General features: G+C 36.6%; 1 protein-coding gene and 1 long non-coding RNA gene across 5 annotated transcripts in view; one reads left to right on the forward strand and one right to left on the reverse strand.

The window, feature by feature from the left end:
- LOC138836524 (uncharacterized) overlaps nucleotides 1–11,564 on the forward strand; it is a 45,880-nt gene extending 34,316 nt beyond the window's left edge. The window contains exons 2-3 of the long non-coding RNA XR_011374964.1: nucleotides 7,327–7,379; nucleotides 11,504–11,564. This is a non-coding gene — a long non-coding RNA (uncharacterized lncRNA). The remainder of the gene's footprint in view (nucleotides 1–7,326; nucleotides 7,380–11,503) is intronic.
- The window catches only part of Sbf2 (SET binding factor 2), a 307,904-nt gene that overhangs the window by 13,437 nt on the left and 271,314 nt on the right, over nucleotides 1–23,153 (reverse strand). For all 4 annotated transcript variants that reach the window (XM_070035292.1, XM_070035290.1, XM_070035293.1 and 1 more), the window contains 5 exons: nucleotides 20,399–20,583; nucleotides 15,256–15,432; nucleotides 12,632–12,733; nucleotides 11,529–11,714; nucleotides 1,454–1,580 (listed from right to left, as the gene is read on the reverse strand). In XM_070035292.1, the coding sequence (XP_069891393.1) occupies nucleotides 1,454–1,580; nucleotides 11,529–11,714; nucleotides 12,632–12,733; nucleotides 15,256–15,432; nucleotides 20,399–20,583 (777 nt within the window). The remainder of the gene's footprint in view (nucleotides 1–1,453; nucleotides 1,581–11,528; nucleotides 11,715–12,631; nucleotides 12,734–15,255; nucleotides 15,433–20,398; nucleotides 20,584–23,153) is intronic.

Raw genomic sequence — 23,153 nt, forward strand, 5'->3', positions numbered from 1 at the left:
TTATATATGGCTCACTGTTTTTTAGTTTGCTTATCTTTTTAACAAAAATAGTCATGGATATTTCTCCCACTTCCATAATAACAAAAGGAACATACATTTCCCTTAGGAAATGTTTTCAGGGTTTTTCACAATCTTTACAATATTGTTATTAAAAAGTATAATATCATCCTGGTGCTGGTGACTCGAGCCTGTAATCCTAGTTTCTCAGGAGGCTGAGATCTGAGGATCGTGGTTCAAAACCAACCAGGCAGCAAAGTCTGTGAAACTCTTATCTCCAATTAACCACTTGAAAACCAGAAGTGGTGCTGTGCTCAAGTGAAGAACACTCACCTTGAGTGGAAGAGCTCAGGGACAGTGCCCAGGCCCAGAGTTTAAGCCCCATGACCGACAAGAACAAAAAAACAAAAGTGTAATAATACATCTAAAATTTATCAAGGCTTAGTAAGTGCTAATGCCAATATGTTTATAACTATTTTCTCATGTGATCACCAAGGCCCTAATGAATGGGCTATCATAACCTCATTTTAAAGACAAGGAAGCTGGGGATCAGGAAGTATGAAACTTCACCAAAGTAGATAGATGGTAGCTAGAATTGCTGAATTTAACCCTGGCCTGTTTATTTTAGAATCTAGGGCATTAGCTGCTATTCAAGTTGCCTCCCAGGACCATGTATCCTTTTTACCAGATTATACCAGGAATAGAAAAACTATGAGTCAAACTTTTTTTTTCTTGAACCAGGGCTTGAACTCAGAACTCTTGTTCAGTTGGCACTTTACCTCTTGAGCCATACCTCTAGCCCAGCTTTTTGTTAGCTTATTGAAGATGGGGTCTTGCATACTTTTCTGCCTTGGCTAGCTTCAAATCTTGATCTTCTGAGTCTCAGCCTAAGAAGCTGGGATTATAGGCATGGTCCATCAGCACCTGGCTGAGTCAAACATTTTTTATAACTGTGATATAACTCTGAGGCATCAAAATAGTAAACTTTACAAAGTTCCTATAAGAATAAATACTTGCTGCCGGGTGCTGGTGGCTCATGCCTGTAATTCTAGCTACTCAGGAGTCTGAGATCTGAGGATTGCAGTTCAAAGACAGCCCAGACAGGAAAGTCTGTGAGACTCTGATCTCCAATAAACCACCAGAAAACTGGAAGTGGCATTGTGGCTCCAGTGGTAGAGTGCTAGCCTTGAGCTGAAGAGTTGAGGGACAGTGCTCAGGCCCAGAGTTCAAGCCCCACAACTGACAAAGCAAACAAACAAAAGAATCCTTGCCATCTTTAAGAGCTAAGAAAAAAAATCTCAGAATAAGGCACTTATTTATATTCATTCTACACTTGTAGCTCAGTTTAAAACTCTACTTCTGAGCTTGTCTTACTTACGGGCAGTGACATAATTTTCAATAAAAACAAACAAAACTAACAAAGATGAAATAAGAGTGTATAAATATGTTGACATACCATGCTCTAACCTTTCATAGTCTGAATCCAGGAGAAATGTTTTAAACCGATTAGATACATAGTGGAAGGCCAAAAACTTTAAGTAATAGAGATTGAATTCAAACTCAGTTGGATACTGGTTGTGCACCTGAAATATAAAAGGCAAAGAACAAAGGCAGGATCAGAACAAAAAGTAAATGCCAGGTCAGTGAGTACTGACCTGAAATATGCAGGAGAACATTTGGTTATTCATCCAACAAATACTTGTATCTCTATAAGACATAGAGATAGGGAAAAAAGAATCTTTTCTAAGTATCTACTAGGTTTCATATTAGGGTTTTTTAAATATCTTGCTTAATTTTGACAGCACTGCAAGATAGGCATTATTGCTCTTTTCATTTGAAAAGCTTAGAAACAGCAAGTTATTTACTCAGGGCCATTAACACCAGTGAGTTGAAATCTGAACACTGGTTTGTTAGGCTGTAACATCTGTACCCCATTCACTATAGTATACCATACAAAGCACTGGACAGATATCACATCAACAAGTTAATAGTTTTTGTGATATAACAGTGTGGCAGAACTACAAAATTGCATTCATAGAATTTTGGCAAAGTAAAAACCAGGAGGATGAAGTTGTGTCTTAAGGTAACAAGTGACATTTTCTGGACAAAAGAAATATGTGCATGTCCAGCAATCCATAAGGAACCAACAGAGTCACTAAGTCAAAAAATAAGGCTGTAGAAAAGCAAGAACGAATGAGGCTAGGACTGAGATATACAGAACTGCTTTGGAAACAAGGAAGAGTACAGAAGAAATAATCTTCAGGTGCCAAGGAGGGGCAGGAACACACTCTTTTAACCATTTTTTTCACCAGTTAAACAGCAAGGTCCTAGATACAAAGTATAAGGATGATATGGGAGGAGAAAAGTAGGGCAAAGCTTGGAAATTGTTGTATCACTCTATGTTTACCACATAGGGAGATTCTGAGAAGCAATCTTCTATTGGCAAGGGTATGCTAATAACCTGTGACTCCCTAGCCCACTAGGCAACCTCACCTCTGTGATGCCCAATTTCTTATGACCAGTTAAGAAAATTTTGCTTGGTTAAGAAAAGTTCCATACTTGCTTAAAAGATGTTTCAAATAAATACTATAGACTAATGGCTTTCCTTTCCATGTAAAATTTGGTCATGAAGACACAAACTTGTTCAGCTTAAGTGGGCAGGCATGTATGTAATATATGAACCAATAGGAATTTTAAGCCATGATTTTGACATCAAACTTTACCATCTGGTTAGAAACCTAGTTTTTTTTTTTTAATGAGGAAATTTAATGTAACAATCTCACATTTATTTTACAAATTTTGCCATTGTCTGAAATTACACAGGACATGCATATTATGGCAATGGAAACAAATCATTCTAGTACTCCTTTCTACCTCAACTGCACACCATATATATTTCCTTTAGGTGCTGAGAGTGAAGCTCAATTCCTTATATTTCTGCTTTCTAGGTCTATGCTACTTTTTCATCCCTAATCCGAACTTTAGGTATTTTATGAATAATTAAGTAATATAAATATGAGTAAATTAAATATGTAACTCAGAATCTATCTTGTCTGAGAAATGCCGCCTCAATTTCTTTGACTTTTGTTGTTGTATTTGTCGGTCATAGGCGCTGTCCCTGTGCTCTTTAGCTTCAGGTGAGTGCTCTAACGCTTGAGCCATAGCGCCACTTCCAATGGAGAGTTTTTTTTGTTGTTGTTGTTGTTTTTGTTAATTTCTTTGACTTTTCATGTCACGACCTTGAACTTTCATTTAGCTTTTGAGTAATTACATAAAAGAATGAACTTTCATGTGATTATCTTCATTTATTTATTCCTAGTTTCTAATAGAAGGAAAATATATTATCTACTCAGATGAAACAAAATTATAAACATAAATGAGAAACCTAATTTTTTGTGATGACTTAATTGCTCTCTCCTCTCCACTTTGCAACATTTCTTAGCTTTTTCATTGAATGAAAGCTTATAAGTAGTGCAAAATAAAATAGAATTTAGGAAGATGCATTAAAAGAATCTGAACCATATTCAGTGGGCCTGCATACACAGGCCTTGTAGGGTTTTGGAATTTCTATCAAATAGAATCTCATCAGTTTTTACTTCATTTTTTTATGAAGGGATTGAGTCCTATGCTGTGCTTATGATATGTAAGCATATTCAATCACTTATTGGGGGATTCCCAGAATTTTGGCTACTACACATAGAGCTGCTACTTCTGTACAAGTCTCTGTAAGGACCCTGGCTTTTTTTTCTCTAGAAAATTCTTAGAACTAAATGGTTGGTGTATGTTTATAACTTTTTAAGAAATGGCCAAATTGTTTTTCAGAATGGTTGTATAATTTTATAATCCCAAAAGCTGTGTGTGAAAATTTGAGGTCCTTCATATTCTTAAAAAAATGTGAATGGTCAGGTAAAGAGTAGTAAAATGGTATTTCATTGTGACCTTCATTTGTATTTGCTAAAAACAATGTCATGTATTCTGCCATTTGTATATTTTTGGCAAAGCCAGTAAAATGCTTTACCTATAAAAAAAAATAAGCTTGCTTGTTTTCTTACTGAGTTTATACACTGTTAAATTTCATTAGATTCAAGTTTTCTAAACAAAATTTACCAGAGATAATGGTCTATAGTTTTCTTTTATAGTCTGTGTCATCTAATGGTAATGCTGGCTTAATGGACTGAATTGGGAAGTAGTCACTTTGTTTCCACTTTCAGGGAGGAGTTTGTTTTTTTTCTTCCTGAAGTCTTGGTGAATTTATCAGTGAGGCCACCTCTGTCTGAAATTTTCACTGTGGAAAGACCTTAGTTTCCTTAATAGGCCTATTCAAATTATTTCTTTTTGAGTAGGTGGGGTAGTGGGTGGCTTTCAAGGGTACTTACCATTTTGCCTACATTGTTGGCTGACAAGTTTATAGTTATGTCCTTTTCTTCATTTCTAATATTGGTGGTTCCCTTCCTTCTTTCCTTTTTTTTTTTTTTTTTTTTTTAAATTTCGCTTCAGTCAGTCTAGCTACAGGTTTATCAATTTGAGGAATCTTTTCAAAGATAGCTTTTGGTTAATTTTCTTTCCTATTGACCGTAAGATTTTTCTTATCCTAATGTGTGCTTCAAATAATCATAATTATGTAGCATTGGGAATGATAGGCATCTTAGCCAATAAATTAATTCTTTCTGAGCTTTTCCCTAATAAAATGCAAATGAATACTTGCTTCTTTCAGGCATCATCTGAGTTCTGCTATTCAAAATAATTTTGTATTACTGAAGATAAGTTATGGAAGGCATTTTAGTATTTTTTCCATTAGGGAGTGAAACCTGCCAATTTACTTATTTATAGGAACTGAATCTAAAATGGAATTTGGAGAAACATGAGTCTTTATAGTCTTTTTGTCCATGTGCCATTAAATTCTTTGTAAAATTTAAAAGGTCTATAAAAAAGGTATCACTCAAGTCTCAGAAAAGAGCAACATTTTTGGAATAAGATATAATGAGATTATATTCTGCTTTCAAGTATTACAAGTAATAAAGTATAAGAAATATTATACACAACTACGGGTATGGCTAGAAACATTAAAGAAAAGTAAGTAGCTAATACCAAACCTTGTTATTTTACAAATTAAGATTTAACAAATATTGTGCACTTTATCAACCATTTTACCTAAGATTTTAAAATTCCATTATATGGGCTCAATATTACAACACTTAATGAAAACTTGTTTTAAGAGTTTAGATTATGTAAAGTTTTGCTAGTTTTCAGTTGAAAGGGAGGCAGCCAGATGCTGCAATAGGAACAGACCATGCTTCCATCAGTTGCAGCTATGAGTGAATAAATTTTAGAGTAACTAGTGTCCATGGGGCAGATTAGCTGATCACATAGTTCAAAATGAAGTTTCCTGTCTTCAAAAGGAAAATAACTTTTGCCTTTGGAGTAGAATCTGGCTTGGTGCTGGCATGTAGTAATGACACAGAGAACCACATTAATGAGCTAGTTTACAATGTGAATAATCTATGGCAAAAATCAAACTGTTAACTTTTCTCAATGCAGGAAATGACAGTTTCTAGAATGCTCTCAAAGATTTACTCCAATGCTGAAACAAAAAAGGGGTACTTCATTCATATTGAACATATATTTTTCATTTGGAAAACTCATTTTTTAAAAATTTAGATTAAAATTTCATTTTGTATTTTGGATGTATTTTCTTTTGAAAGATTTGGCTCAACTATTTCAAGAAAAGGAAGTATTTTGTAATGATATAATTTGAACTAAGCCCCTTCTTTTAGAAGCAACACAAAACATCTCTGCCAGATTGCTCTTATGAAATAGTGATCTAGCATTTACAATTCATCTGACACCTGGATATACTGGCATAAACAATGGCTTTTTAGATGATGAGGCACTTCTAATTTAAGATCACTACTTCATGTGTTTTCTTTGTAATTTTATTAGTACTAATGGACAAGTCTAGGCATATGTCCATGAACTGCCTTTTGGCAAAGTATGTTAGAAATGATTAACAAGCCAGAAACAGATTCTACCCAGGAAAGGTTTCACTTACTGCTGTGTTAATTTTGAATTAAAAAAAAAAAAACACATTATTAGGCCTGGCTCTGTTTTGTGTCCCTGAATTATTTGGCGAAAGTCGAAGTCATGTAAAGCACTGTTCAGTTGAAAGGCACTCAAAGAAGGCATTTTTTGAATGTCTAAAACTAGTATGTAGGAAATGACGAAACCCTGCCTTATAATTAAGCCACCAAGAATCAGAAGCATCATTTGCTAACTATAGACTTCTTAGATTCCTCTGTTCTCAATAAACTATGCATCTTCAGCACAAAATAATTTGTTTGACCAAAGCTGATACCAATCATAGTTAAGCATCCTGAAATTACTACAATTAAAGTTACAGGCTCTTTGTTACAACTTGTCTGCATTCAGGTTAGCAGGTATGAGGTATTAGCTTCAAAGGGGTTTTACAAAATCTAGAACAGTTTTCAGTTTCAATGGAAATAATTTAAACATTCAGCTAGATTTGAAAATCATACTAAGAGGGTCGTTAGACCCTGAATTATATTACTTTCTACAGTTTGTGAAGCATTCTCTAGAAAACAACTAAGTTTAGAAGTAAATTTGTATTGTTTTATTTCAAGTGATTTATATAAACATGTGAATTTTAACTCTCATAAGGGGGTGGGGAACATACAAGACTCACTAAGACATACATGTGTGCTTCTCATTGGCTATCCATAACTGTCTGCTGTGTGGGTCATAATGATGCTATAAAAATGCAAGTGGTTCTGGGGCAGATAAGGAAGGTTCCCTGCCCCTAAAAACAGATATGAGAAATTAAACTTTGCTCTCAAGTTGCTTTATGTAACTTACTGTTTTATTTTGTTTTTAGATTGGTATCATAATGTATCTTAAGAATAACATGAATGCAATTTGCTCCACATTTTAGTTCACATTAAACTGCTTTACTCATTGTACTTAAGGGTTACTCAAAGAATACTGGTTATCTCCTCCTCACACTCCTGCACCTGACTCCCAACAAGAAGTCACAACAAGTGAGACACAATGATGTTCCCGTTTGTGAGAACAATAGATCTTATACATAATCAATAATATAGATCTTATACATAATCAATAAAACTTCCCGTTTTATTGATTATGAATGAATTCTTTTGCTTACTCATCTAGGTATGCAGAATTCTGCAAGGTGAATACAGGGATTAAACAAATTTAGTAGGATATTTAACTTAGGGTAAGTTCAACTATGCTAGCTTATTCCCTTCAAATTGTACTCCCAACCAAAAAAAAAAAAAAAGATTTTTTTTTTTTCAGTTATGGGGCTTGAACTCTGGACCTGATGCTGAGTCTGAGCTCTTCAGCTCATGGTAAGTACTCTATTACTTGAGCTACTTCCAGTTTTCTACTTCCAGTTTTCTGGTGGTTAACTGGAGATAAGAGTCTCATGGACTTTTCTGCCCTGGCTGGCTTTGAACCATGATCCGCAGATCTCAGCCTCCAGAGTAGCTTAGGATTACAGGCATGAGCCACCAATGACCAGCAGAAAAAGAATTTTTAAGAAGTAAAACACACAAAAATAAATGGGAAAATGGGAAGGCACACAGCAACATGCCAAAATTCAAAATATGGAAAATAGAAGGGAGAACACCAGTGAATGACAGAAGAGGAGAAACTACACTACAATGCCTGAAGGAAGATAATTTGAGAATGTAGTTGTGCAAACTCAGAAAAGCTCAGAAAATGGAGGTCCAAGACATAAAAACTTTGGGGGAAAGTCTCCTAGGTCCTTTCCTATCCTATGTTGTCATATGACTAGCCTCTTTAGAGCAAGATATATTCTAGAAACACCAAACTTGGTAATCTCTGAACTTGGGGATACAGGCACAATTGGGTTAGTGATGAAGTTGAACTGAAAACAGCATAGAAAAAGTACAACTGGGATATACCTGGACCATTTCCTGCCCTGCTTCCAAAGAACAAGCAGCCAGATTTATAAGTGCTCTCTGCGCACCAGATTGGTAAATTTCTTCTCTAAAGAAACCAAATACTTGCTGTTTTCTTTTTCTGGAATTTCAAATTTACTGAGTTGGGCTCGGGAACTTTTTCAGGTTTACTGAAATCAAATTTACATAACAGAAAATTCTTTATCTTAAGCATATAGTTTAAATTTTGTTTTTTTGTGTACAGTTGAGTTACAACCGCCACAGAAAAGTTCTCTGATCTTTAAGTTTGCTCATGTCCTTTGTAGATGATTCCTTCATCTGACCACCAGCCCAGACAATGTCTGATGTACCTTCAGTCAGTATGATTTTGCCTTAAAAAAATTTTTTTTATGGCTGGGAAGGTGGCTCAATGGTAGAGTGCTTGCCTTGCATGCATGAGGCGTTGGGTTTGATTCCTCAGCACCACATAAACAGAAAAAGCCCAAGTAGGGAGGGCGGTGGCTCAAGTGGCAGAGTGCTAGCCTTGAGCTGAAGAGCTCAGGGACAGCGCCTAGGCCCAGAGTTCAGGCCCCATGACCAATAACAACAACAACAAAAAAGGATTTCATGTAAATAAACTTAAGTATATAGTTTTTCCAGTTGGCTTTTTTCACTGAGCATAATAATTCATCATATTGTCATATATATTAATATTCCATTTTGTCATTTTGAGAGTATCATATATATGGAATCAGATAGTATGTGACATTTAGATTGCTTTTTCCATTCAATATAATACTCTTGACATCTGCTCAAGTTGTTGCATATATCAACAGGTCATTTTTCTTCCTACTGTTTTAATGTGAATACTTTTCCGTTGTCAAATTTATAGGTTAGCCATTTACCTATTTTAGAGCCTCCTCTCTTTGGCTATTAAAAATAAAGCTGCTTTGAACAATACACCATATAGTTAGATCATGATATATTTAGACTAGTTACATTTAATGTAATTATTGGTATACTAGTGCTTGGACCAGACATTTTATTTTTTACCTTCTCTTTGTTCTGTTTTATTTGCCTTCTGTGGACTACTTCAACTTTGATTCATCTATAGTATATCTCTTTATATAGCTGACATACAAGTGTTTGGGCCAGCCATTTTATTTTGTGAGTGTATCTTTTTACATAGCTTTCTAAGTAGTTGCTGGTAGGTGTTATTTAAAATGTCTGGTAGTCTGATAAAGTACATACTTTATCAGTGTCAGCTAAGTGTAGGAACTTTAGTTCCCTTTATGCTTCCCATTTATGATCATCTTAACTTTACAATCATCTTAACTATTTCTGCTTCAAATGCTAAACTTAATTAGAAAACACGGGGGGAAGGAAAGTCTGCTATATTTACTCATGTCTTTTCCTTGCTGATATTCCCAAATTCCTTTTATCATTTAGTTTCTGTTTGAAGAAACTGTATTATATATGAGGAAGAGTTCTGTAGGAAATGTGGAGTCACTAAAGTTTTTGCAAAAAGGAGTAACACCTTTGTGTCTAAGCTTTCAGAAGGTATTAGCAGTCCTAGTTAGGAAATTCTAGATGGGCTTAAGTGAGAGCATGAACAACACTTAAGGCCACGCAAATTTCCAGGGGTGGGTGTGGTGGCGGCAGCTCAAGTCTGAAATCTAAGCTATGTGAAAAGTTGTAAATTGGTGGATTTAGGTTTGAGGTCACCTCTGGACAAAAAAACATAAAACCCTACCCCCCCAAAAAATAAAACATAAAAGGGCCTGGGGTATACTACATGTTAAAGTGGTAGAACATCTGACTAGCAAACATGAGATCCTGAGTTCAAACTTTAGTACTACCATTTTTTTTCATCAATTCATTGATAGAATGCCTACCCCATTTTAGAGATTGAAATAACTGTGTTACCTGATAAAATATGACAAAGTACCTGTTCCCAAGAATTTTGAGTCTAAATAGGAAGCAACAGACACACAGATAAATATGCTCTGCTAGTGTTACAGATGCTACCAAGGAATTGTATATGTGACACACATTAGGAACACAAATGAGGGAGGCCAGGAAAACATTCAAAAAATTACTTAAGAGCCATACAATATATAGTGCTCAGAATAGTTGAGGCACATAGTAAGCAGTCAATACCTGTTAGAAGTTACTGTTAGTGATGGTGATATGCGTAGGCAGGAAATAGGACAATAAACAAAATAAGTGCTTTCATGAAGGACTCACATGCTTTCAGCTATCTAGAAGAGAAAAGAGATGCTTACTCCCCCCTCCTCTGGCTTTAGCTAAGCTTTGTTTCAGAGACAATGCTCTACAAATTTCTCCTTCATGTATTTGTGGAAAGGAGTATGAGTAAAGCTAATATTCAAACAAAACAACATATTATTAGCTGCAAAGCATTTAAAATTACATACATGCTCAACCAACCGTGTTACTGGTGTTTCCAAGGGCTGCTGGCGTAGATGAACTGAAATTACTCAATAACTCTTTTAACAAGTGATCTAGAGCAATAAAAAACATAGTACCCTGTTCCTGTGTGTATATGGTGTGAAAGGGGGAGTAAAAAGTAATTCTAATTTAGGGTAAAAAAATGTTCTACAACTGTAGTAATTATGGAACTCGGTGAATACACTAAAAGCTATTGAAGTATACATTTTAAGTAAATTAGCTGTGTTGTTGTTCAATAAAGTTATTTAAAAAGGCAAGTGATCAACAGAATAAAAAGAAAGCAAACTACATGCTAACTTGATCTCTTCAGAAGATCTAGGTCCAGTTTTGAGTCCATAAAATATTTCTACCTTTCCAGTACTTGGGGCCAATGGATTTCAAAGAGTCTCACTATTATGTCTGACATACTAGAACCTATCTTTAGAGTTACGGTACAAATAAGACAGCTTGGAAATGTCAATCCTCCTTTTGTTTTTAGGCCAATTTAAGCTTCACTGTGAAAGTTGAGTGCCCTGTAGTTCTCAAGTCCAATCCTGACCAAGGTCCCACCAAGGTGGGTCTAACTGTTCTGTCTAGGATGATGAAAAGGAGCCTAGAGTATTCATGTCCCCCCTACACTCATTAGGTTTGACTGGATTACATACAGGCATCTGTCTGGCCTCTTGATTAGCCTCAGTTAGTTCACAAAGAATTGAGCTGGTCAGTGTTAATCCCATAACCCAGCATACAGGGTCCCTGATTATTTTTCTAGGATTAGGCTCTACTTCTAAGGCACATGGTAGAGCCCTCCCAACTGAGAAGACCATGTGCAAGAGACCATACTATTTCCTAGAGAATTTTGCTGTTCTGCCTTGGAGACCAAGTTTGCTCTTCACAGGAGGTGGTAATTTAGAATGTGGACAATTGTCCTTGGAGGCTATAGCCCAGTAGTAGATTAGCAGTCCTAGTTTCAGAACATCTAGCTTTTCTTCTCTGTTCCCAGGAGTCTACTGCTAAGTTTCCATTATGTTCTATGGCTAAAAAACTTGAGTTATGACAGGAAGGTCCTGGCATAACACTGCAATGAGCAATAAATGCTACTATTTTCTTTTTCAAATCAGGTCATTTTAAACTAGCTTTACTTACCTGGTGTACACAGTCTAAGAATTGTAAGAAGACTGGAGCAAAACCACTGCCCTGACAATTGAGGGTCAAGCTGCTCCGCTGACTGAATTTATGCCCAAAAGACAACCATTCTTTTTCCACCAACATCCGAAAGCCTTCAAGTGTTCTATAAAATGGGTCACTGAGTAACTGCACCAATGATGTCACCTTGAGCCCAAGCAGAGAGATACTCATTAATTTCAGTACTGAAAAAATTCTATTGCTAAAATAAAAACATTTCCTTTTGATGACAGCTTATAAGCAAAATTACCTGGAAAGCAAATTTATTCCTAAATGCTCCTGTATAACAACTTGAATAAAGTCTATAAACTTTCTAAATAAACACTAAAACTCAAACTCATTTTGGCTACATGTTTTCTTTCATAAAATTATGACTTTGATTTTTTTAAATTAATTTTTTGGTCGGTCGTGGGGCTTGAACTCTGGGCTTGGGCACTATCCCTCAGCTCTTCAGCTCAAGGCAAGCGTTCTACCACTTGAGCCACAGTGCCACTTCTGGTTTTCTAGGTGGTTTATTGGAGATTAGAGTCACAGACTTTCCTGCCTGGGCTGGGTTTGAACCTGATCCTCAGATCTCAGCCTCCTGAGTAACTAGGATTCCAGGTGTGAGCCACTAGTGCCCGGCTTGACTTTAATCTTTAACTGTCCTTTTTTCTAGGTTAATTGATCAGATTAGGGAATTAGCTCATTTTTTATTTTACTTTTTGGTAGGTGTAGGTTATTAGTGTTCTTTATATTTTACCTTTTCATTCTGGAGTAAAAATGAAGGGCTTAGAGAAGCCAGAAAAAGGACAGACAAACCTAAGAAAGGACAGTCCACACCCCACATTGCTTGTCAAAAGCTCCATCTGCAAGTTTGCATGGTACATCTGTGTTATGGAGCCTGATAGCCAGAGCTTCATCTATGTAAGGGCCCACAGCTCATAGAACCTCCTGATGGACTGCCAGGTGGTTTTTAACAGGAACTTTCTCTACCCACAAATATACTAGTCATTACAGAAAAGATTTATTCCTAGAATTTATAGCCTAACTTGAAATCTGAAAATACATATGTAACAATTTACTTGTGTAGTGATGTCCCAGCCTTCTTCCAAACAGACCAAAACTGAGGAACCATTCTCAAGTACTTCGGATATGACCACAGCCAGCTGCATTATCCTGTGAAGCTAAGAGACAGGAGGCTAAATTAGATACATCAGAGGACAGACTTGCTGTCAACAATCGATAACCAAACAAGTTAGGAATAAAGCAGTTGGAATAAAGAACCATGTAATGTTTTAGATACTTAAGTTCTTTTTAAATCAAGATTAAACAAGGACACCTTTTACAACAATGTGTTTACTGTGTAATAAAATGAAATAACCGTACACAATTTCTTCAAAAGCAGAAGACCTAGCCAGGCGCCTGTGGCTCACGCCTGTAATCCTAGCTACTCAGGAGGCTAAGATCTGAGGATCACGGTTCAAATCCAGCCTGGGCAAGGAAAGTCCGTGAGACTCTTATCTCCAACAAACCACTAGAAAACCGGAAGTGGCGCTATGGCTCAAGCGGTAGAGCACTCGCCTTGAGCTGAACAGCTGAGGGATAGCACCCAAGCCCAGAGTTCAAGTCCCACGATCACCCTCCCCCCCCAAAAAAAGTAGAAGACCTGTAATTCTATAAAATGGAAAAGACAGAGTCTAAGTGGCCTTGAAAATTCAACATAGTTATTGAACTTAAAGTTTTGTTTTTTTCCTGTGATGTAGTAAGTTCTCTTTAAAATTCAATTTTTCTGGTATTAGTGTGATGATCGCATATACTAAAAAAACCCACTGCTTTATATATTTTAAAATAATGGATTTATGCTAAATGTGGTGGTACACACCTGTATTTACAGCACTGGGGAGGCTGAGCAGGACTGTAAGTTTGATACCAGTTTGGAAAAAATATTTAGAAAAAAACGGATTAATTTTATAATGTGAATTGTGTGAATTACATATTAAAATAAAAGACTTGTATTTTATTGCCTAGGAGGAAAATGTATATTTGTGCTTAGCTTTTTAAGCCAAGATAACTGATTCAAAATCTTTAATAATTAGGGTGTAGGTATAGGGTATAGATTTTAAAACCAAATCTGAACTAAAAACCCCCAAAACAAACCAATCCCCCATACCTCACATAAGCAGAGATGGATTATTTTAAGCTCATCCTTCCTAGAAATGGGAGGTTCTGCACTTGCCACTCCTACAAGGCCAGTCCCAAGCCTGGATCCTCTGAGGATTAGCATTTGCTCTAATAGTTTACTTTTAAAATGCTAGTAACCCAAAGGGGACAATATTTAACTGTGTTAAGTTTCTACCATTTGGTATAGGTTCACTTTCTAACAAAGAGCAGAGTGTAGACTGTATCAATAACAGAGAGGTGGTTGGTAAGGCTAGTTGGGGGTGTTAGCTCTTTTCATGGGTATTCTTTTTTTTTTCCATAATATTCTTAATAACCTAAACTGCTTTAAGAATAATGAACACTTCTGAGATATACTTGTAACCAGTTGCATATATGGCTCTTTATTAAGAACCTTTAGAACAGTCACTGCCCTAGGTACTGATATTATCTCTTGGCTTCTTTGACTTTTAGTTTTGCATACTATGTTAACAATTTTTTTTCCTCTTTAAGAAAGAGATGCTTGGAGGTAGATGGGGGCAGAGGACTGAAAAACTAGAAATTCTTACAGGGTGAGAAGGAATAATGGATTCAGGATCAAGGGCCTATAGACAAAGTTGAAGGTTATATTACAGAGATACTGCTCTTGGCCAAATGTCTGAATTAGTGTCTAAAACACATATATCATAAATATCTTTTTGTGGTTTGGAAGAAATGTGGGCATATTTGTGTTGGCAAACCTTTTTCTACTTAATTTCTCAATAAAAATTCAATAAAAAATCAGGGTGCTGTTGGTTCACGTTTGTAATCCTAGCTACTGAGGAGGCTAAAACCTGAGAATCAGGGTTCCAAGCCAGCCTAGGCAGGAAAAGTCCATGAGACTCTTCAATTAACCACCAGAAAACTAACAGTGGTACTGTGGCTCAAAATGGTAGAGTACTAACCTTAAGCAAAAAAGCTCAGGGACAGTGCCCAGGCACTGAGTTCAAGCCCCATGACTGACCAAAGGCAAAAAAAAATTAACAGAGACGAAGCCCCATAAATACCAGCTGATGAAATTTACTACACATAAAAAATTCCAAATAAAATTGTTTTCTTCTCTTTAGTATCTTAAGTACAAACTTTCAATTATTAGAGATAAAAACCAAGTGACCAATAATTTGTCCTCCTCATTTCCTTTGTCCTACTGTTTCCTAAAACCAAAAGAAAGGCCTTTATAGGGGGCACATAATAAAGGAGAGCATAGAGTAGAGGAGTGTTGAGTATTTTTTTTTTTTCTTTTGCCAGTCCTGGGGCTTGTGAACTCAGGGCCTGGGTATTGTTCCTGCGCTTCTTTTACTCAAGGTTAGCACTCTTTAGCACTCTACCATTTGAGCCACAGCACCACTTCTGGCTTTTTCTATGTATGTGGTACTGAGGAACTGAACCCAGGACTTCATGCGTGCTAAGCAAGTAGTCTACCACGGAGCCATTTTCTCAGCCCGAGTATTGGTTTTGTATATTGGCCTAAGGCTCTCTTTGAATTTTAAGACAAACTCCCAGATGTTACCTGTGGGAACCACTCCGAGTCTCCCAGGGCCTTCAGGAATGTCACTTCTGAGTCAGTAGGGATGGTGCTTGGGATACAAGCCCTCATCAGCTTTTTAAAACTGGCTTTTATTTGCCGGATTTCATGAAATTCAACAGGAACAAACTCACAGTTTAAAGCAAATTCTACCTTGAAACTCTGTGGATGAAGATGAAGAGAATTAAACAGGCACAAAAAAGAGCAAAGTTTTCATACAGTTAGTTGAAGCCATTTAGCTGCAGAGGCTATCACAGGTCAAAACCATCAATCTTGTGCAAGTCATATGAAAGTAGTGTTGGGATGTCTAGTGGTTTGTTGGAATGGTTAAGTCTAGTAACTGCTAGGGATAGATTAATTAGCTTAGGAATGCTACCATTCTAAGAGCTATTATGCAGTTTATAACATCAAATATAAGCCAATGACAAATGGACAGTATGGTAAATTCAATAGTCTAATATCAGTTTTCCCAAGCTGTGCTTTGTAACTCTTTTGCTCAAGATTAGCTCTTCACCACTTCAGGAGCTGGCTTTTTGGGTAGTTAACTGGAGAGAAGAGTCTCATGGACTTTGCTGCCTGGATTGGCTTCCAACTATGCTCCTCAGATCTCAGCCTCCTGAGTAGCTACAAATATAGGCAAGAGCCACCAGTGCCCAGCTATTTACTTCCTATTATGAAAGTAAAACATTCATTGTCAAAGTGAAAAATAGTGATTCTTATTTCTCAAATCTTATTTTACTGTCCCAAGACTATTAGTAATATATATAATGTGCAAGAGTGTTGCTTCATGGCTTTGAGAAGTTCTTTTCTGCTCAGTATGAAACGTCTTTTACTTGTGTTTATCTGTAGTCCATACGGAATATATGCTGTTGCATTTATAATTAAAGAATGCTTTAATGGCCCAGTGGTATACTTCAATTTTGATAATGTTTGCCTGGTTCTGAAAATTGAAAGTCCTCTAACTTCTCAGGCCAAAGAATGAATTACCTCAGATTCATCCCACATTCTTCACATCCTACTCAATCTATTCTAGTGGATCATTTGCCTTTCAAAGAACAAAACTGCTTCCAGGATACTGTAAAATAATGTAAATATACTTAATAATATTAAATTATAATCTTAGAAATTACTACGATGATAAATTTTGTTATGTATTTTTATTATGATTAAGCATGCTGCTAAGGACTTATATACGGTCCATTTAATGTTTTATATTAGTTAAGTTTTTTTTAAAGGCCTATAAAAACTAAAAAAATTTTTTTTGGTAGTACTAGGGTTTGAACTCAGGGCATCATGCTTGCTAGGCAGATCATCTACCACTTAACCATATCTTTACTTCTTTTTTGCCCTATTTTTTTGGGAAAGGTCTGACATTTATGCCTGGAGCCAGCCTTGGACCTTGGTCCTTCTACCTATGACCTCCTGACAGCTAGGATCATAGGCACATGCTGCTATGCCTGGCTTCACAATCTTCCTGCCTTAGTTTCAGTGCTGAAACTATAGGTATATGCTACCGTAATGGCTCCTAAGTTTTTCTGTGTTGTTTTTTAAATAGCATTTTAAATATTTACTGGAAGACAAAAATTTTCTTTGTCTTAATTCCAATTTTACACAGGAATAATGGTGCATGCCTCAAATATAAGTACTTGAGCTGAGGCAGGAACACCATGAGTTTGAGGCCAGCCTGGAGTAAAAGGCTATCTCAAGAAAAAAAGAAAATTAAAAATTAATTAAAAATTAATTTTAGGAAGCTACTCTGTAGAAATAATCTAAAGTATTGGGACCCTTCAGTGAAATCATCTCAACAACAACTAAAAAACCTCCCATTTGCTAAAAAATGTGATTGCAATTTTACATATATCGAATGTTAAGTAGTGACAAAAAGCATTATACAGACTATTAGACAACATGGAAATAAGATGTGAGGGCTTGTGATAAAAGAACCTAGAAAAAAACTCATGGACAGTGCTATTTTTAAAATGATAGTTTACTTTGCAGGAAAAACAGATTCCTTTCTAATTTCCAGCTGTCTACTAACAGATATGTCTTTTATCCTAAAACCTGGGAGTTAGTTGAGATATTCTACTGGGTATAAGAAATTATATTAAGTGAAGTAAGCCAAGCCCAAAGAAACATAGGTCCCATGGTTTCCCTTATTTGCAATAACTAGTACATGTGTAGGACAAGCAGAAAAGGTCAAAAGCTATGTACCTCTGACCATATAAGATGATGTTAAGCGGAATGAACCCCAAGATAGGGACACAAATATCTTTTTTCTTTCTTGCTATTGTTTCTAACATATTTATAATGTACCATGTGATTTTTTTGTTTCTTTGTATGTTCCTCCCCCATGGTATAACCCGTTTTCACTGTATTTGATGTCGGTGCCCTGCATCTTGTATATATACTTCTCTAATTCGGGGAGGGGAAGGGAAAAAACAAAATGCTTAAATAAGGACACAGGTTGACCTATTGTAACAATGATATGAACAAGACACTATGTTGAAAACGAACTTTACAACTTGTGGGGAGGGTAGTTGTGGAGGTGGGAGGGAAGGGATGGTAGGGGAAAAACAAAGGAGGAGGCAACAGTGCTCAATAGGAAATGTATTCAGTATCTTGCTCATGTAACTGTAACCCCTTTGTACAGTATTTTTACAATAAAAACATACAAAAGAAATGTGGTACTATTAAGAATTATGAACTAAAAAAAAAGATGATTTTGAAAATAACTCACTTACGGGCCTTTCTTTATGATACCTTTGTTTGAAGATAAAGGCATAGAGTAGCGCCGGGCGCTGGTGGCTCACGCCTGTAATCCTAGCTACTCAGGAGGCAGAGATCTGAGGATCGCGGTTCAAAGCCAGCCCGGGCAGGAGAGACCGTGAGACTCCTATCTCCAATAAACCACCAGAAAACCGGAAGTGGCGCTGTAGCTCAAGTGGTAGAGCGCTCGCCTTGAGCTGAAGAGCTGAGGGACAGCGCCCAGGCCCAGAGTTCAAGCCCCACGACCGACAAAAAAAAAAAAAAAAAAGGCATAGAGTAGCATTGGGACAGTGCTGTGTGAGACAGAATGTGGCACTTATCAAACAGATGTAGAGCCAGACTTTATAGATACAACTGAAGTAATAAAAAACAAAACTTGGAAGTGGCGCTGTGGCTCAAGCGGTAGAGCACTCACCTTGAGCTGAAGAGCACATGGACAGTGCCCAGGCCCAGAGTTCAAGCCCCACGACAGACCAAAAAACAAAAACAAAAAACCTGAGTGGAATATATAAAATTGCTAATAACAACTCTTGTGCCAATATGATAGAAAATACAATTTATTGATGAAAAGAAGGAAGGAAGGATTCTAAGTGGTCTATCAGTCTTTTTTTTCTTGTCAGTGGGGCCTGGGTGCTGTCCCTCAGCTCTTCAGCTCAAGGTTAGCACTCTACCATTTGAGCCACAACACCACTTCCAGATTTTTCTGCTTATGTGGTGCTGAGGAATCGAATCCAGGGCCTCATGAATGCAAGGCAAGCACCATACCACTGAGCCACCTCCCCAGCCCAAGTCTATCTCTTAATCAAGTAAGTATGAGGACTGATGCAGAAGTAAGAATTAGGGAACTAAATCTTGTAGTGTCTCAGATCACACAGTATGCTAAAGGTTGGAAAGCCTATGCTCTGGAAAAGACACTGGTGCCAAAGAAGTTTTGAAGGTAACTTTGGATCACCGTGAAGAGTTCCAAATATTTTCTGGGGATACAATTACCTTCTGTATAAGAATACATATACGTAGACATAAAAGGTAAACATTACCCAGCAGTTTCGTGCCCTCTACCTACTCTAAAGGCTGGTGAATAAGTGACTGCAGCAGTCTAGGCAGGAGGAAGAGCCAGCAATGGCAACCAGCTAGAGGAGAGATGACTCAAGCAGTGGCATCTCAAGTGCTGAGCATGTAGGAGCATGTAGGCTCTGCTTAGTGGTTCAGCCAAAGGTCTGTCTACACTGTTCAGTGCTAAACTGTCAGGAGATTTCCGAACAAATACCTTCATTTCCTACACATTTGTTGGTAGTTGTAAAATTTATTTTCTAATGTATGACTTGGAGAATATTAAATCCACGAAATTACTGTTGCTTTTGGAGGTAGGGACTATCTTTAGTGTTAATGACATGTCAGCATAATGAAGCTCTTTAACATGGTAATAGTAAAAAATTGGTTAGCATCTAATATTTTGATTTTTTAAAATTGTCCTTGGTTGTGGGATTTGAACTCTAAGCCTGGGCACTGTCCCTCAGTTCTTCTACCACTTGAGCCATAGAACCACTTCCGGTTTTCTGGTGGTTAGCTGGAGATAAGAGTCTCACAGACTTTCCTTTCTGGGCTGGCTTTGAACAGCAATCCTCAGATCTCTGCCTCCTGAGTAGCTAGGATTACAGGCGTGAGCCACTGACACCCAGCTAATATTTGAATTTATGACCTATTTTAGGACCTACTTGACCTCTAAAAACTTGTGCCTCAGAATACCTAGTCTTGGCCTTCTCTTGCTTCCATATGCAGTGCCTGCCTTCACTCTACATCCTATAGCTTCCTTGCATAGGCACAGATTCCTGTAAAAAGAATGTTAATCGGTACTTCCTGTGGAAAACGGCCTAATAGGAATTATATCTTTTCTTTTTTGTATTTATATTTCTTAATATTTCTGATATTTTAAAGGATTAATAAATTTTTCATGACTAATGTGCACATGTATTCAAATACAAATAAATATATATAGTGTGTACATATAAATATAGAGCTAAAATTTTATTTAGATTAAGTTCAGAATCACACTATAAAAAATTTCTGGCAAAGCTGGTCTGGTTTTCTTACCTGCTTTCATGTCTCAAACAATTTCTTTTTTTTTTTTTCTTTTTTGTCGGTTGTGGGGCCTGAACTCTGGGCTTGGGTGCTTTCTCTCAGCTCTTCAGCTCAAGGCTAGTGCTCTACCATTTGAGCCATAGCACCACTTCCAGCTTTTTCTGTTTATGTGGTGCTGAGGAATTGAACCCAGGGCCTCATGCATGCAAGACAAGCACTTTACCACTGAGCCACCTTCCCAGCCCCTCTCATACAATTTCTAAGTGAGAGAGAAAAATCTTACCCTTAGTTGTGACTTTTCGCCAAATATGTAAAGGGATGCTTGGCGTTTCAAGAGCTGGTTTTGAAGGTAGGTGCTGTTACTAAAGGAGGCTGGGTGATCCTTGCCTGCCAGCCGGGCACCAACATCAACGAAGGATGTTGGAGAGCTGATCAAGCGAGTACTGGAGCGAAGACTTGCCCATACACCTTCACAAAAGTTAAGAAAACAGTGAGATCATCTGTTGTGGGAGTGCCACTGAATAAGAAAAATGATGCATGCTCTGGAGTTACAGATTTAGAGGTAATAGTTAATTATCTCCTGATTATTTGATCATATTGTCACATAAGCACTTCAAAATAATTTAAGTACAGACTCAGAAGGAGCTAAGAAGTCACTCATATCCCATTTTTATATGTTCATGTAAGTTCTGCACTTGAAAGTAAACACTGAAATCCTAAGTGCAGACTGGAAAAACAGAATGCAAGCAGGAGGAAGCAATGAAGCCTAGACAGGAGAAGACAGAGAAACTCAATTTCTTAGGGCTTGAAAGAAGTAAAGGAATATTTTTCTGCACAGTCAATTCAACAAGAAATCTAGATTAGAAACTTACTAAATCTACTAAAAGTAGAGATAGATTTATAACGTTTATCATTTAAGTTTTATACATGTAAAGGGTATAGATTTTTAAAATTTCTATAACATGAGAAATTATAAAATTGCTAATGGTGTGTTTCACTGAATTTCAGGAAGCATTATTTTAAATGTAGTCAAAAGCAGCTGAGCATGGTGGCTCAAGCCTGTAATTGTAGCTACTTGGGAGGTACAGGTTAGGGGATCATGGTTTGAGGCCAGCTTGGGCATAAAAGTTTGGGATTCCATCTCAATCAATGGCTGAAACACAGTGGTACATGCATTTCATGCCATAGGGATTGCAAAATGGCTGGTGTGATGGCATGAGTCTTTCATTCTAGTTTCACAAGGAAGCACAAATAGGAGAAATATGGTTCAGGCTGATCCAGAAATAAACCAAGACCCTATCTCAAAAAACAGACCACACAAAAAGGGATGATAGAGTGGCTGGACTGGCAGAGTACCTGCTTAGTAAGTACAAGGCCTTGAGTTTAAATCCCAGAACTGCCAAAAAAAAAGAGTCAGAGCAGATACCTTCTAAGACAAAGGCCAAGCCAAATAGCTAGAAGTCTCATTATATAAACTGACCTTATTTTTTTTAAATCAAAGATTTCTCTATTCAAATGAGTTTATTAAATACTGAACACCCAAACACAAGCCACATACTAATCCTCTAATTGGACTAGCACTGCAGCAATTTCAAAAAAACAGAGCTCCTTCATAAACTCTATGTCTGCAGACCATAAAGTTGTTCCACTGATGGGGTCATTAGGGCTTTAAGGCTGTTTCAGGAATTAAAATTTTGTTTGTACTGATAAAGTTGTTTTTAGGTGACTAGAAGTCACCATGATGTCACATCTGCTTCTCTATCAATATTTATGGAGTTAGTACAATTCCCAAGAAAAGGTTTCTTAGGTGGTAAGCTGCTTAATATGAAGCTGTAGTTCTACACATATATATCTTAGATATTATGGCAAATGCTTTTTTAAATCTGTAAATGGAATCACAGAATGAGGATGAAAATAAAGGATATAATTGACAGACATGTGAAAAATCACTTGTAACACATACTTTAATATGAAAATGGTTTTCTAAGAATAATATATCAGACATATAATACAGTACCTTAATTATGGACTCTTTCCTTAGCTGCAGATTTGGAATTTGACTGAGTAAAACATTTATCTCAGAACCCATGCACTAGTAGGTTAGATTAAAAACAGGAGAAATGAAATGTATATTGCAGCAAACATCAGAGGAGGTTGAATATAAGAAGAACAGGCTGTTTAATTTTTCAGATTAAGTTAACATGGGGAAAATGAAAATTCAATAAAAGTGGGAAATTTAACAACAGAAAGCTGCAAAGTCATAAAAAGATGAACTGATTATCTGTTAAATGAAATTTCAGCACCTGCTTATCAATACTGTAAGCACAATGAAATGGATAGCACAGCAGGCGGTGCCACTAACAAATTATACCAAATGGGATAAGCTTTTGAAAAGTATCAGTCAGAAATAATCTTATATAATAAAACTAAGGAATTTGAGTTATGTGTGTCAATAATAGAAATACACTGGCACGTGGATTAAGGAGATTGGCTGGCAAATACTACAAGTGTATAGCACATTTGTTCTTTGACTAAGGTCACATCAGGAAATAAGAAAGCTCTAACAACCATTTGGAATAACTAAGGGCATGATTTTGCAGTAGAACATTAAGCATTGCCACACTACCTTCTCATCTTTCCATTCAGAAATTATATTTTCCATAAATATAAATATAGTAGAAGCAGCAAAAATTCTTGATCTTGTGACAATACCTAATACCATTAATAAGACAGCTTTTGATGACTGAAAGTAATGACTTCTTTTAAAACCCCTACTTGTACCAAAATGATAGGCAGTATTAGAGATAATGCTTTTGTAATTTGAGTAATATTGTTTCCCTCCTCCCCCCCATAAAGTGTTTTGTGACCTACAAACTTTGCCTGGTAATAATAAAAATGGTGAATAGTCAGCATAACTTTTTGAGCAAAAGATTATTAAAGTCCATTATAGGAAAATACTCTATATTTATTTGGGATTACTAAAAGCTGTGTCTTTTAGCTAGCTATACCATGAGAAATTGTGCAAAATATAACAATAT

This window comes from Dipodomys merriami, unplaced genomic scaffold (genome assembly GCF_024711535.1).
Source record: "Dipodomys merriami isolate MVZ:Mamm:240054 unplaced genomic scaffold, mDipMer1.0.p SCAF_25, whole genome shotgun sequence".
In the NCBI taxonomy this organism is placed as follows: domain Eukaryota; kingdom Metazoa; phylum Chordata; class Mammalia; order Rodentia; family Heteromyidae; genus Dipodomys; species Dipodomys merriami.